At 37.4% G+C, this 15,329-nt stretch overlaps 1 protein-coding gene across 1 annotated transcript in view; it reads right to left on the reverse strand.

The window, feature by feature from the left end:
- Positions 1-10,010: 10,010 nt before the first annotated feature.
- phf14 (PHD finger protein 14) overlaps positions 10,011-15,329 on the reverse strand; it is a 75,558-nt gene continuing 70,239 nt past the window's right edge. Inside the window, exon 18 of the mRNA XM_057354882.1 lies at positions 10,011-11,034. Coding sequence (XP_057210865.1) covers positions 10,960-11,034 — 75 coding nt within the window. The 3' untranslated portion in view covers positions 10,011-10,959. The remainder of the gene's footprint in view (positions 11,035-15,329) is intronic.

Here is a 15,329-nt window from a genome sequence, read left to right on the forward strand (position 1 = left end):
ATTTTGTTCAAACATTTCTGTGTTAAAAAATAGAAACAGGACGTTCTTCTGGATCAGCAATAAGTCTTCCGAAGTGGAAAACTAATTTAGAAATCTAAGCATGTTTTGATTCATCCACAAAAAATGATCAAATCAGATTTGTATCGAGGTTAAAATGTTAAATAACTTTGACTCATAAAAATGGCAGATAAATAAAATAATTGATTTAATGTTGAATAAGTATTGAAAATAACCAATTTAACATTGATTCGTTAAATCAATTATCTTTGCTATCTGGGAAAGTATTCACTGGTGGTCTGAAACTTGGATTCCATTGAGTTGGTCTTTTTTCACCATTAAGTTCCTACTTATTGGCTAACATTCCCGTATCCACAGACATTCTCTGTTTATTGAAATACTCAATATGACAAGTGTAAAAGTGTGTTGTAGGGAAGTCCGTCTTTGGGAAATGAGTAGAGAACTGCAATGGTCTCTCTTCCCCCATAAATGCCAGTGTGGTTTGAGCCATTACCGCATAGCAGGACAGAAGCATAGTATCTGAATCACTCACAGCATTTGTGCTCCCTGTTACACTTTAGCAAAGCTCATAAAGTCAAACACAAAGAGACACAGAAGCAGCACTTCTGTCTCCCCATATCACTAAACTGCTAAATCACAGTGACAGAAGTGAAAAGAAAGCAGGATAAGCCAATTACAGGTGGCTGGCCAGCAAACCCACCCAAGAGACCACCGGTGCCTTTTGAAATGTTCTTTTTTATCTGTTTTTTTTTTTCATTCAATATAACAAAATTAGCAAAATTATTCAGATGGAGGAAGAGCCCACAATGACATCGATCCTGTGCCAATGTTCTTTAGAGTTATCCATCAAATTTAGATGTCTTTTTGGGTGTTGTAGGCCCTTTTCCCTTTGGCAGCCAATCAGAAGGTCTATTTTTAGCAAGAGCTAACACAGCGGCCTTCTAAGTGGCAGATGGTATTTGGAGGGGAGTGGGCTGCAATTTACAGTAAACAGATTCTTTATCTTTGGCAGGTCATGGGGAGCATCAGAAAACCATGGCCATTTAATATTGGAATAGTCCAGCAAATGTAAGCTTGGGAAACATTTAAACATCTCACAGCTCATATTATCCAATTGTAAGCATCATGCATTTTTTTAAGGTGCAACATTTTTGCCCAAGAGCCTATTAGTGATGAATGAAATAGAAGCATTCAGAGTGATTTATATGCAACTTCTGAAAAAAGACTGTGTAGATGTATTGTATAGGTTAAAAATCCAATTATAATTTCTTGGAGAATCTATTGGCAGAAATGCAATATTATACATAACTATGTCTTCAGAGGTCACCAAGGTTGTTTCTACAGTAGCCCTAAACAGAAAAACTTTACAGAGCGCGAACGTGACGACATCTTTTTCCTGTCTCAGCTACTGTAGTGCTTCGAAGGGGGGTGGGGAATGGGCGGGGGGGATTTGTTGAGGGTTGCTGTGAACCGCTGGTTGCAAATCGCAATCTCACGACTAGATACCGCTAAATTTCATACAGCTGAAATTATTCACATGAATGTTTTCTTGCTTTAGTCACATCTTAGGGCACCAAGGCACCAAGTGAGCCAGGACTGCCACTGGACTTCCTCTTCATTCTTCCAAGTCCTTACAAATCCAGAAAACAATCCACCAAGTCTGGACACGTCCATTTATAATTCATTGACAGATATGATGCCAACATTACAACATATTTTACGCAGAAGTGATAGTCGCCTCACACACAAACAGCTTAATGGATTGCAAGGAGGAAGATGAGGAGAATAATACTGCGTCATATGCGGCACAGATGCAGAATGCATTAGGTCTGGTGGCATTTGCAACACATTGTGAGCTCAGCAGGATAGCATCTCTGCATAAAGTGAGAGCCTCTCAGCCTAAAGATAAGCGGCAACATACAGCCTCCAATTTGTAACTCAATGATTTTCATATTTCAATTGAATAACATTGTACTTTTGCATAAAAATATATTTGCAATGCAAATCGGCTATTAAAAACAAAATGGAACTAACAAATCTGTCTTTAACTACGTCAAGTAACTATAAAAAATGTGGAACTTTTAAGATACCGTACATAAGGCATGGCTGTTTTACACTGTATACATCAGCAGGATATAAAGGCAGCAGCAGATTTGTGTTAAACTGTCACAATGACAGGATTTATATTGTGTAACAGAGCCACAGCTCTGTGCGGAACACAGACACAGAGCTTTTTGAGTTAATACCAACACACTGTAATCTATTAATTCATGTTCACGAATTTCCCCCTTTATCGTGTCACCCAGCACGACTTTCAGCCTAATGTATTTTAATACACGGTATCTTTCATATGTATAAATACTGTATACTGTATGTCAAACCAATGGAATTCTGATGGGAATTCATACCTAGGTTTTAAAAGGTGGCTTATTCGTGTGAAATCCTATTTCCTACGATCTCATTCGTATGTTTTGTATTGATTTCACTTTGCCCCTGTGACGTTAGGTTTAGGGGTGGGGTTAGAGAGGGTTCTCAGTGCTTTGCCACCTCGTGACACTCACGTTTTTAACTAAATTAGCCTTTGCGGCTGTGATTTAGGGTTTGGACTAAGGTAAAGTGTTGGTTGGCCACCACTTAAAATATGACTTCTTTTGATATCAGGTTATAAACATATAAATGTTCATACACACGCGGTCTCTGTATTGAAAGTCCCGCTGAGTGACACAAAAAAAGTTGTGCTGAGTGAAATGAAAAAATTTGCATCCATGAAAACGAATCAATAGATTCCAGATTTCGTGCCTATACATTGAGTATTTTGTAAAGGTGTAGCATTGTGAAGCACTGTGTGAGAAGTCAGGGTTCATGCCGTTTGGAGAAAAAAAACATTTTTTTTAATTATTATTAAATGAAACTATGCTATATATTCCAAGTCTTTTGAAGAAATACAGCTTCGGAAAGAGACAGATTGGATTCTTAAGCAGTATTGTATGGCTTCAGAATTTTTTGCCATGTTTTGGCCATTTTAACGTGTTGTTTACAAAATATACTTTTAAAAGTGATTTCTTAACAACTCCTCCCTTTGTGTCCTTAAAACAAACAACATCCTGGTTAAAAATAACATAAGGATGAGTTAAAAATGACAGAATTATTTTTTTTAAAAGAAAAATATTCCTTTAAACGTGTCATTGTATCGGTACCCCTATGAAATAAGGACTTGACGCACATTACCCTGTAACTAGTGTGTACTGTCAAAAGAGCTAATGCATTTCAGATCAGCAGTCTATAAAGGCAGCGTAGAGGACTAGGAGGGGCAAAGGGAGTTATAGGAAGCTATGCTGGGTCCATCTAAATTACACAGTCCATAAAACTGTAATAGGGAGACGATCAGTAGCTTATATCAGTAAGACTTCGCAGGGTATTTACCTTTTTATATGGGCGTAAATTTTAAAGCGACCAAGGGCAGTGGAAACCTCGCTGCTTTGACTGAGAAAAGTGACAGAAAAAGAGCCAGGGTCATATGCACATGACTGGATATAGTGAGATACAGAGATGGAACGAGAAGAGGAGAGATTTTAGCAGTACTATATGGAATACGTAGGTTCACAGATAAACTATGATGGTTTATTTTTGATGGACACTGTTAATAAATTATCATTTAGGGTAATAATGAGCATATTATTTAGTAATATAACATGCAATATAATCCTATAATCTCATTTTTGACAAGGTTGTGGTTATCATTTTTTGAATAATAGTGGCAATAAATTGTAGCTGGTACGAAGCATATAACGATCCGAAATTACAAGAGATATTTCATCCATTACTTTGTCAATGACCACAAAATTAACGCTTTGACCTTGTCAGTGACCTCAAAAGCGACCCAATCGATTACCTCATGTTAACCTCATCTGTCCCTCTTTAACATTATCAATATATTACAATATATTACATGCATTCATTTGGCAGATGTAAATATGAACATACCTGATTAGTCTGAACAGACTCCTGTGACATCACTCAAGAGGAGTAACATCTGAGCATTGACATTTCAGTGGGTCCAGGTTAAGGCAAGGCATTTCGATGCAGCAAATACCAAAAGGATATTTTCTGATCAAAGGTGAAATGGCATGTGTCTAAAAGCACATTATGTTTCCTTGATGATGCCACCTACAAATAACCAAAGACAAGAATTTAGATGACTCATGCACACATGCTGATCACTGACAGACTGCAGATAGAATTGTTATGACCCAATAAATGCCACTAAAGTTTATTTTCTGAGAGCAAATCCGGTTGGCATACAGTCTTGTCTAGTTTTCTAAGACTAGAAAGGTCTGACTGACTTATATAAGCATTTACTTGGTTCTGTCATTACGTACTGTTTAGAAGAGAAATTATCTGAGATACTACAAACATAGACTGGTTAAGAAAAATCTCAAACATCTTGCAAACAATTCTGAAAGCACATTGAACCCTACAATCTTTGATTTTATGTAATTAACCTAACTTTGACAAGTGAAATGTTTATTCCTCAAAAGCATGCATTGCATCAACCTGGTACTTTCTAAATGTGACTTTGACAACTGTTGGAGGGCTCTATGAGAAACAGTCCATTCACTCTATCGGTGGTTTCAGCGGCAACAACATAAACAAATGTTATATGGCCCAAACTTAACTTCCGGTAGACCTCTGTAAAGAATCAATAACTGTGGAGTAGTTTTATTTAATTTAATATAATTAATATACAATAAAATATTCATGTAAATTAATATCAATATAAATTAAATATAAAATAATTTCTTATATAAATTGTAACCAAACACAGACCGTAAATTAACTTCGGCCCAGGCGCATGAAGTCCAATGAAACCGTCTGTAAAGAACATCAAGAAAAAGAGATAAAATCAACATTTTTCTTTTCCAACATTATTTGACTCAGGTTATATAAAGATACAGCATAGTGACCACTGGCTGGTGAAAAGGAACCACAAACTGTAGATAGAAGTGAAGAGAGAGAAAACAGAAAAAAAACACACACATCTTTTTATGTTCTTTGGCATAAGGAATTATTAATAAGTGCTTTTGACAAGACATTTGTTGCCATTTCACAGCATTTTTGTTCATAAAAATGAAATTAATTGATGTAATATGAACCTTTTGCCTCCCAGAAATGCCCCATCAAGAATAAAATCTAATTTTGATATTTTCAAATTTTACACAAAAAATAAACTATTTCTAGACAAATAAGCATATTTGTGACTTTGAGTTTAAACTCCGTTATGAAAGGTCAAATGTATTTGTTTACGCTGAAGCACACAAGAGGCATTCTGCTATGAAATGAAACACCAGGTTTTGTGCAAACTCGCCAAGTCCGTGCCTGCTCCAGTGCATGATGTCATTATGATGTCAAACAAAAGGAGGACATAGCACATAAAAGACTATCAGTTTTCAATTAAACTTAATTCAAAATAATATACTTATAATATAATAGAAAACAGAAAAACATAATCAAATAAAACTTTGTAGGAAAAAATGCTATAATTTTGATATAATTTTGATTTAACAATCAAGCTGAATGAAAATATAAAAACCATCAAAAATGTGTTAATCAAACACTTATTCCTGTAAAACACTTTGAACATAACGCAGCACAGATGTAACCGTTTTATACAAAATTATTCTGACAAGGCAGCAATTACATAATAGCTCAAAAAGAAAAAAAAACACAGATCCTTGATAAATGCTCTAAGATTGAATAGAACCTCTATAAACCTTAAAGAACCGAAAATCACATTACATTTTACACTGTCATCTTTCATACAGTATTTGCCATAGTCAGTTTGAAATGAAAGTTATTAACATGTCTAAATCCAACGTGTCAGGAACCCTTTTAAGACCCCCCTTCTCCTAATGACTACGTGTGGAACGAAGTGTTGAGAGGTGGAGATTAGCACCCTGCGAGTGTTCCCTTCCAATAGAGTACTCTATGAGCACATTAAGGGCTGGAAAATGACTATGTCACAGCACTACACAGTCTAGAAAAGGTCATCCACAAAACTCTCAGATACCAAGGTAGTGTTGTTATTTTAAGCACAATCAAGAGCAATTAAAACCAAGGGACAAGAAATGAGAGAGACTGTGAATGTCCAGAGCCTCTATCAGAATGTTGTGTTGCCTTGTAAGTGAATTTCACCGTCTTAATTCCTTTAGTTCCCTAATAGAGAAAAAGATGGGCAATTCAGTGCAAATGTCAACCTTCACATGAAAAAATCAAGTTGTTATCAAAGGTTTTCACTATACTGATAGTTCGGCTGTTAATATTTGGGGTTTTAAACACATGTGAAGTCTCTCTCAAAGTTTTTAAAGCGTTTTATGTTTTTAAAGCATAGTTTTCTATAGTCCTCTAACTGAATTGTCACATCCATAACCATACATATTCCTCATAAATGGGCACATGAAAATTTACTATTTTATGTTCCATAAAGAGCCATCCCTTCTCCATTTGTTGGGTATTATTGCTTCTGGTTAGCACATTTTAGTTTACAGAGATCTTACAAAGTGGCCTCTCAGAAACAAGCGTCCTTTTGTCACATCCATAATGCATTCATTTTTTCCTCTTTTAAAATAGAAAACTCAAGCACAGACATGTTTCTGATGTCTGGACTCTGCCATTAGGGGTTTAGTATTCAATATATTCGTAATAAATACATTCTCTTAGAATTTATATTTCAGGTTTTGACTGAAATGTCACATGCATAACCCTGGAATTGCCCAGATCAGACAGACTGTTTTAATATTTCAAATTTTACAAAAAAAAAAAAAAACTATTTCTAGACAAATAAGCATGACTTTGAGTTTAAACTCTGTTATGAAAGGTCAAATGTGTTTGCTTCCGTTGAAGCACACAAGAGGCTCCTTGAAACCTTCACATCATTCTGCTATGACATGGATCACCAGGTTTTGTGCAAACTCGCAGAGTCCATGCCAGTTCCAGTGCATGATGTCACTATGGTGTCAAAGAAAAGGAGGACATAGCACATAAAAGAAAACTAAAATAGAAAACTCAAGCATATATATATTTATAATGTCTGGACTCTGCCTTTAGGGGTTTAGTAAAATATAAACATATGATTAAATATATTCGTAATTAATACATTCTCTTAGAATTAAAATTTTAGGTTTTGACTAAAAATGTCACATGATAAACCCTGGAAATGCCCAGATCAGACTGACAAAGACTAACATAGGACATGACAGTTGATCCAAAGTTGGAATGTTTCCAGTTGTGTGTATAATTTAGGATAAGATAATCAAATCATTTTCTGAAATTTTTATAATAATTGTCCCATAGTTACATATTCGTGTGCAGGGGTACAAAAATATTCCATTCATTTAGATACATACAGATATTTGTATATTTGCGATTTCATTTGAAACAATGAAAATCGTGTTGTTAGTAGGATGTAAATGTTAAGGACTTTCTCTGTTTTTCAACTGTCATCAAAATTGTGAAATCTAAAACATTTTTATACCTACTGTATTTTCATCTTAAATACATTTTTTAATCAAGTCTGAAAATTAAGAAGTCTTGAAACATTATAAATGATCTGGCATTCTTATTGCTATCACTCCAGAACGGGGTGTAGCCAGAACTTTTTTTTAGAGGTGGCCAGTAAGACCCAGTGATTTTATTAGGGTGACCAAAAAATCCTTACAGACAGAAATGCTTTAACTTCTACTGTAATTTACACCAATTCTTCATTACACATAGTTTGCTGGTCAAAAACATACACAAAGACCGTAAAGTTAACAATTTATTTGCAATGCTTTCATGTGCTAACATTAATTTAAAATAATTTGCTAGCTATCATTTGCAGTAAGTTAGCATTTTTTATAGAAAATAAACAAATAAGAAAATTCAATTCAATTCAATTTTATTTATATAGCGCTTTTCACAATGTGCATTGTTCTAAAGCAGCTTTACAGGAGCAAATAAGAAAAACACAGAAAGGTAAAACACAGCACAGTGCATGGTGTTTATAGACCAAGCAAGATCATTATAATAAATAATATCTAATAAATAAATGAATAAATAAATAAATGCAGTCTCCCGGTGAGCAAGCCAACACTGCACTTCTGTGGCGAGGAACCCAAACTCCAATGATGAATAATTGTTTTAAAAAAAACCTCGGGAGAATCCAGGCTCAGCCGGGAGGGCCAGATCTCCTCTGACGTGTCATAGCTGCACTCAGTGATCCCGACCAAAGCCACCGAGCAACGTCCACGAAGATCAGGGAGAGCCCACGAGCTGCGACCCAGGAAGCCCTACCCGCCGAAACCGTGCAGGTCCAACCCGGTCCCATTCCGTGATCAACAACAGACTACAGAGGAACAACCAGGGAAAATTAGTAATGGCATAATTAACTTTATTCCTCTGTTGTCCGACATCGACCACAAAACAAGACCAACCAGACCAGACCCACACAGTCCCAACAAATGAAACGCCCCGAACCACAACCAACAAGCCCCCCCACTCCCCACAAACACCCACCCAGCTACCTCCAATCAAAGTCACTGAGTGCAGCTATAACTTCAAACTGCTGTCGTGTGATGTAAGTTTAGCATTAAACTTAGAAAATTGCAGTACCCCAACTTAAACTTTCGTGAAAATGTAATTAATGAATGAAATCCAGTTAAACAAGAGTGATTTTACTGACCTGATCCTTCTGCTCGCGATGAACTTCCATGGTACACAGACAGTACAGTACACTGTCACGAAGCGGTTAGCAGCTGTTCAGCTATAGCGCTCAGACTGTTTGCGTCAGTGCGTCAGCGTATGACATATTAACGCGAGAGTAATGTTCTTGCGTTACTTTCAGTGCATACACTAAATGATGTGCGCAGCACTCCGTATTAACTCCGACACACATCTTAAAACTGCTTCGCACAACAGAGGTGGCCAGATAGATGGCCATCCATCATTCAGGGGTAGCCGTGGCCACCCATGGCCACCGTGTAGCTACGCCCCTGCTCCAGAATACTACAGATTTTATCAAACGCTCTCGCAACATGTTTTCTGAAACATCTGCTTTCCAAGCTTTCCTGCTCTGAACATGTAGTCACCAGCATTGTTGTTATGCAGAGGTTGTATTCAGATTGTGAAAGGGAGCATGGAGGGGAATCTTGAGCGAGTGGCCCACTCTGACATAAGCACACCCGCTGCCTTTATTACAATCCTAATGACATACTTCGCACTCTGCATGCTGGGAGCTCGACTTCAGGGGGTCCATCTCAAACGGCTGCAGGAACCAGCGACGTGTCATCAATGCGCATCAATCGCCGGCACAACACGAAATCCTTCCCCTTCAAAAAAAGAAAAAATGGATAGACGAAAGAAAGAAACAGCCCTTCAGATAATGTCTTTCATGGTTCAGTGGCCTTACAGGGGTTCCTTCTGCATGGCCCTGAAATGGGCAAATTAATAGTTGCTTTGGAACAAATTGGAATTACACCCCTCGATGCATTAATGTCAAGATGCAGGCCAGATTCCCTGACAGGGTGAGGAGAAGAGAAGCCTTGTGAGGCAATGAGATACTAAGATAAAACAGCATCTACAGTCTTTTTCTCGCCCCTGTGGTGTGTGAGAATGGTTAAATGACATGATGTGCACTGTGAGTAAAGGACACAGCAGAGCTGAATATAGAGAGCGTTATGTTAAGAGTGCCCACCGGCGAGGGCACTCTCTCATGCTGAAGACATGAGAATCACATCTACAACACATCTATCATCTGAGAGATGACTGTAATGTTTTCATTATCAAATCATTACGCTCAGTAACATTTAAAAACAATGACTTATCACTCAAAATTGAAAATCTGTTATCATTTATACCCACCATGGATCCACTTTCATTACATAGAAAAGAGCAACTTGGGAATTCTGCCAAATATCTTGGTGGACATGTTAGGTACAGCATCAATGACAAACATAATTCTTAAAAAAAAAACATCACAAGTCATGTTTATTACGAATGTCATGTTTTTAAAGTACCTAAATACAGACTCTTCTTGAATTCAAAGTGAGGCAGATGAATTGTTCCAACATTTTAACACACACAGCACATACATGACAGTCTCACAGAGATGTGAACGCATACGGTTGGATGATAACACTGTCAATGATAAAAGGATGGGTTGAGCTATACTTCAGTTATAAAAATGAGATTTGTAAAAAATGATAAAATAGACTTTGCTCTTACCATTAATATGTAATGAATTATCAATATACCACGAGAAACAAATCCTGCCAATATAATTCCAAGTCTGTGAAGACGTATAATGCACTGGTGTTCAAAAACAAAAAACAGATTTTAATGTGAGAGGACAGACATCGATACAGTACAATCTCAGCATAGAAAAATATGTGAAACATTGCTTGGAGAAAATCTGGACACGCGAGACCAGTAAGATTTTATATCACGAAGGATATTCAGGTCCAGGTTGCGCAATAGAAAATGTCAATTAGTGTGCGAAAATAACCTTTAAAAATAAGGGGCTTTCACCGGGCACGAATTGCAAGCCAAAGAAAGCAAATCTAATGAAGGAAGAAACAGGGCTCATATGCAGATCAAGGAACAGATGTGTCTTCAGGTAATGCTGCAATACTTCAAAGATCATTTCCTTTGGTTGAGCTCTGATATCCAGAATCCACTCATGAGATCTCAAGCTGATTGACTTGACTTACTGCTGAGTCTATACAGTTTCATGTATATTTTGTAAATATATAGAGATCATGGAGTTGATTTTAGGCAAAAGATTTAGGCTGGTACAGAAGTGGCAGTCTGTTTCATATGTGAACGTCATTTTGCTTCCTGCTATTCAGCGGGAAATGCGGTGATGCCATTGACTGTGTAGACAAGAGGTGAGGTAATGCTGAGAATTACTCAGTTCAGGATCTCTCGCTCTTTAATTTCCTCTTTCACAGGCTCTGCCTCGACATCTCGTGGTTCCTCCTCCTCCTGCAAAATAAAGGGATGTAAATCAAACGCATATTAAAAAGCATATTTTGAACATATAAAACACTTTCTTAATATGCTTTTAAATGCTTCAGTTTGAGTCTGAGGCGTAGCAACCGTTAGAACATTCATTGCTTAGAGCAGTCATCGTCAACTGGCGGACCGTGGGCCGGATCCGGACCTTTGCTTCGTTTCATCCGAGACATTTAAAATTTGGACTCTTTCAGTTGTTTAAATTGAGCCGCGTGTCTACACAACGGAGAATCACATCACGCGTACTCTCAGGAACATTTATGTAATTGATCTTTTGTCGCTATATCCTGTGATATCTCTTAGCTATTAACGAGCTTCATTTGAACCCTTTCCGCTCCGCGTGCGCTGCTTTTCTCCCTCCAAAGACGCGCCGCATGAAGAGCAGCAGACACTATTTTAACCACACTAGTGCAGACACGCAGAGCAGATAATTGGAGACACAACAGTAAACAAAATGCAGCAATATTAAAGTATTTGTTTCTGTCAGTCTGTTTACTGTTTGCTATATGTCTCCAACCTTTCAACCAGATTTGCGATATTTTATGAACCATAACGTTTTTATCTAGCCTGCATTTATCATTAGCATTATTGATCAGCATGTAAACATTTGTGTCCCTGTGAAAACCCAGGCTAAATTCTCATAAACGAATTAATTATTAAATAACAAGCATCAAAGATTAATTTCAAGCATTAACTAAAATTTTGATCTTTGAAATGGCATTATTCAGTCAATATTGAAGATATTGTTGTTATATTTTCACAGAATATTCTGTAGGATGATTTTATGTAGAAAACAGTAAAAAGACTCGCTGGGTTTTCACAAGCAGGATCACATTTTGTTCTAAAGATAGAAGTAGTTCTGGTATGAAAGGCATGGAAAGGATAATTTAGTAAGTAACTTTGTTTTCTGTTTATGATGAGAGCAATTTAATTCTTACATTAAATTTGTTGTTTATAGCTTTTTTATTTACAAATATTAATGATCAGACTTAAGAGGGCATTCCCCTAAAGCCACAGAGCCTACAATACATACATACTGTGGATATCAAAATATAAAATAAATGGCCTGATAAAAGATCATACCTTTTATATATATATATAAAAGTGGGCTAAGTGGGCTAAATTGATTAAATATTTACTTTTTGTTATTTAAAAAAAACATATTGTCCGGACCTCCGTTTGGAAGAAAGTATAAAGACTGGACCTCTTGGAACTTTAATTGAATACCCCTGGCTTAGAGGTTGCTCTTCCATATTTCTTAGTGATTTTATAGAGTTCTCAGCTGTGTTTTATTTAAGCATCAACAAGAAGAAATAAAAATAGAACCAAATGAGATCATTTTCAAATACATTTAGAGTATGGAGTTGTAAAATGATTGTAGATTGTCCAGGTAAAATAATCTGAATTTGGGTAAAAGTGATGAGACCGTTTCTGTTCATAATGAAATCTTCCATAATATTGACTTCAGATTGCAAATGTGGCATATCTGATCTTAGTTTGTGACATTCTGACAATCTCTTCTGAAACTGATTTCAAGACGTGAGATTTTTGGTACTGTATCTGAGAGGCATGAGACTTAAACAAAAGTTCTCACATCTTACATCCTTATAATAAAACATAAATTGAACAAACAATAAAAAATCCAATAGTGTAGTCTAGGCTTAAGTTGAAAACCTGCTAATTTTAGCATGCCTGCCACAGAGAACAGAGAGCAAACGTCATGCCAGAGTCACTTACAGACACTGCAGATTTAGAGGGCACGACAAACAGGAAATGACGGCCATCTCAGCTTTTAAGTGAGTCTGACAGATGCAATTATCCCCTCCTCCAAAGGTTAATAAACACATCTACGCACAGCAATGTGTGGTGTCCTGACCACACACTACACGCCAAACAGCCGAGAAACGCATGATGATTCATGCCTTTACTTACAGACCAGGTCAAGAGCACGCACACACATCGAGAAATCTCATGAAAGCATCTATTGTTTCTTTACTTAAAGCTCTTTATACATTAACAGAAACTAAATCCATGTAAAGTAATAACCTAGTAGTTAAATAGTAATTACACGGTAATAAAGCGTGACCGTATTGTAAGTACACCTAATATAGACCTTCAATTTTCTATGAAATTTAACATCGGGATTGTGATACACGAGGGGTAAATGTTGGCTTCAGCAGCTGTCTCAGCAGTTAATCTGAAGAGACAGCTTTGCCTTATTCAGCAATGTCTCTCCCATATGGGTCTTGTCTCTGTCTGCGGATGACTTTTGATATGCGGCTAGACCTTTATGAAAAATGAGTTACTTTTTCCTGAACTCTGGGTACTTTGCCGTTGCCGGCCTGTGGGGGGATATAAATCTCACGGCGGGACGACGCCTCATGAACCTCGCTGCCGGATCGGCCCGTGACATCCACCAAATCTCTCTGACAAGCCGGCCAATTTTCCAATTATTTTTGGTGCCATACGTTATCATCAGGCCAGTCAGCACTTAAACGGGATGCTAACAATCTCGTAGCGCCTTGATTGAGCTTTTTCACACTCTCATGGACACACATGGACATGACTTCACACACTTGGACCCACAAGTCATTGGCGGTCTGTGATTAATAGTGTTTATCCCCGAGGACAGGGTGCTGGACATGGCGTGTTACGACTGGTGGATTACTGCATAAACTTAGTTCCTATGAACTGCTAACACATTCTGATGCACTACAGATACACGAGGAGCTTGGCAGCTGGGAGAAAGCACGTCCTTTAGGGTCATGCATGTGGTACATTAAACAGTCATGTTGATCTAAGCGAAAAAAAACCACAAATGTGAAAAGGGGGAGAAAAAGCAAAAACGTGAGTTGTTTTGACCAAATACGTAATTTAATATATTTAGACAACATTTGGTGTTATTGTATTAATTACCATAATAAAAATAATATTGCATCAGATATTAAGTAATTAATAACAAATAATACAGAAATAATAAATAATTAACTGCAAAAAAGTATACAAAACTTCAAGACACACAAGACAACCTGCCTCAGTCTGACAATACCTTTATAATATTACCATTGTCTGCTAATGTTTAGGCAACAGTTATTACAAACATAATGATATTTCATGTTAGGATAGTGCTTATAAGTAAAAAAAATAATTAACATGATATTAATTTAACTCCCTTTTCAACTGAAAGTTATGCACAAAAAACAAGTAATTGGACTTTTGACTCGGTCCCTTAGTTACTATACAGTAGCCTATTAGCCTACTTCCTTTTGTGACAACTAGCCCCTGTCTCCTTTATCTGTTCACCTGCTCAGCCTGAGGACACTTAATAAAGAACAACACTCCCACAATACGTCCATGCCCAGTAAGATAAAACGCTTTCCTGAAAAATAGTGATATGTACTTGTCAAAATAAGAATAATTCCAAAATGTGAAGTTCCTCTCCATTCTGTAGAGCTCCCATTTCAATATTTTTAAACAGGGTGCTCATTTTGCTGACAGTGTGACATTTGCTTTGTGAGGCAGAGACATCGTGGATAGGCTGGCCCTCTGAGGGCCCGATCATGCTGACAGGCAGCAGCTTTGTGGGATATCTCCATCACTCTCCTCTGGGGAAAGCTGGAGCCTTCATTTCTGCCATTCACTCTCCATGCAGCAGCCAGCCCTCTGGCTACGACTTATACATGTATGATAATGAGATGCCACATTCTAATTGCATTTTTGATTTTAAAAGGGCAAAAAAAACGTTGCTAAAGCGAAATGGTGTGAGCGGCAGCGTGAGGGAGAGTTTAAGCGAGCAAAGATGAAAGCAAGCGCGTGGTCCGGACCCTAGGTGGCAACAAAGGCCTGCGGTGTGTTAATGCATCTGAGTCAAAGACCCCAGCGGCACAATAAACCCCCCCTTTCTCTTATCCTTGCCACCCACACAACATGCAGCAAACTTCATAAAGTGGGATTAAAATAAAGCTGTGTTTAAAAAAATGATATATAAAGAATTAAAAATGTACGACGCCGCGTTTACTTTAATAAGCTTTAGCATCCTTTATCAAGCTGGCACAGTCCTCAAAGAATTAGCGGGCTAATTAGCATGACTTCTTTCTTTATTGTGTTTTCTGCTTTCATTGTATTTATTTGTGCGCGTGTAAAATGTGCAGAGCGCTGCCTTTATGTGACGGAGGGAAAGAAACAGCTTTTCGGTCTCCCGCCTGATAGGTGCTGGCGTGAGCCTGCAATCCCGCTTGCTCCGCGGAAGATGGATTGATGTCCCA

Source organism: Triplophysa rosa, linkage group LG16, assembly GCF_024868665.1.
Source record: "Triplophysa rosa linkage group LG16, Trosa_1v2, whole genome shotgun sequence".
Classification (NCBI taxonomy): Eukaryota; Metazoa; Chordata; class Actinopteri; order Cypriniformes; family Nemacheilidae; genus Triplophysa; species Triplophysa rosa.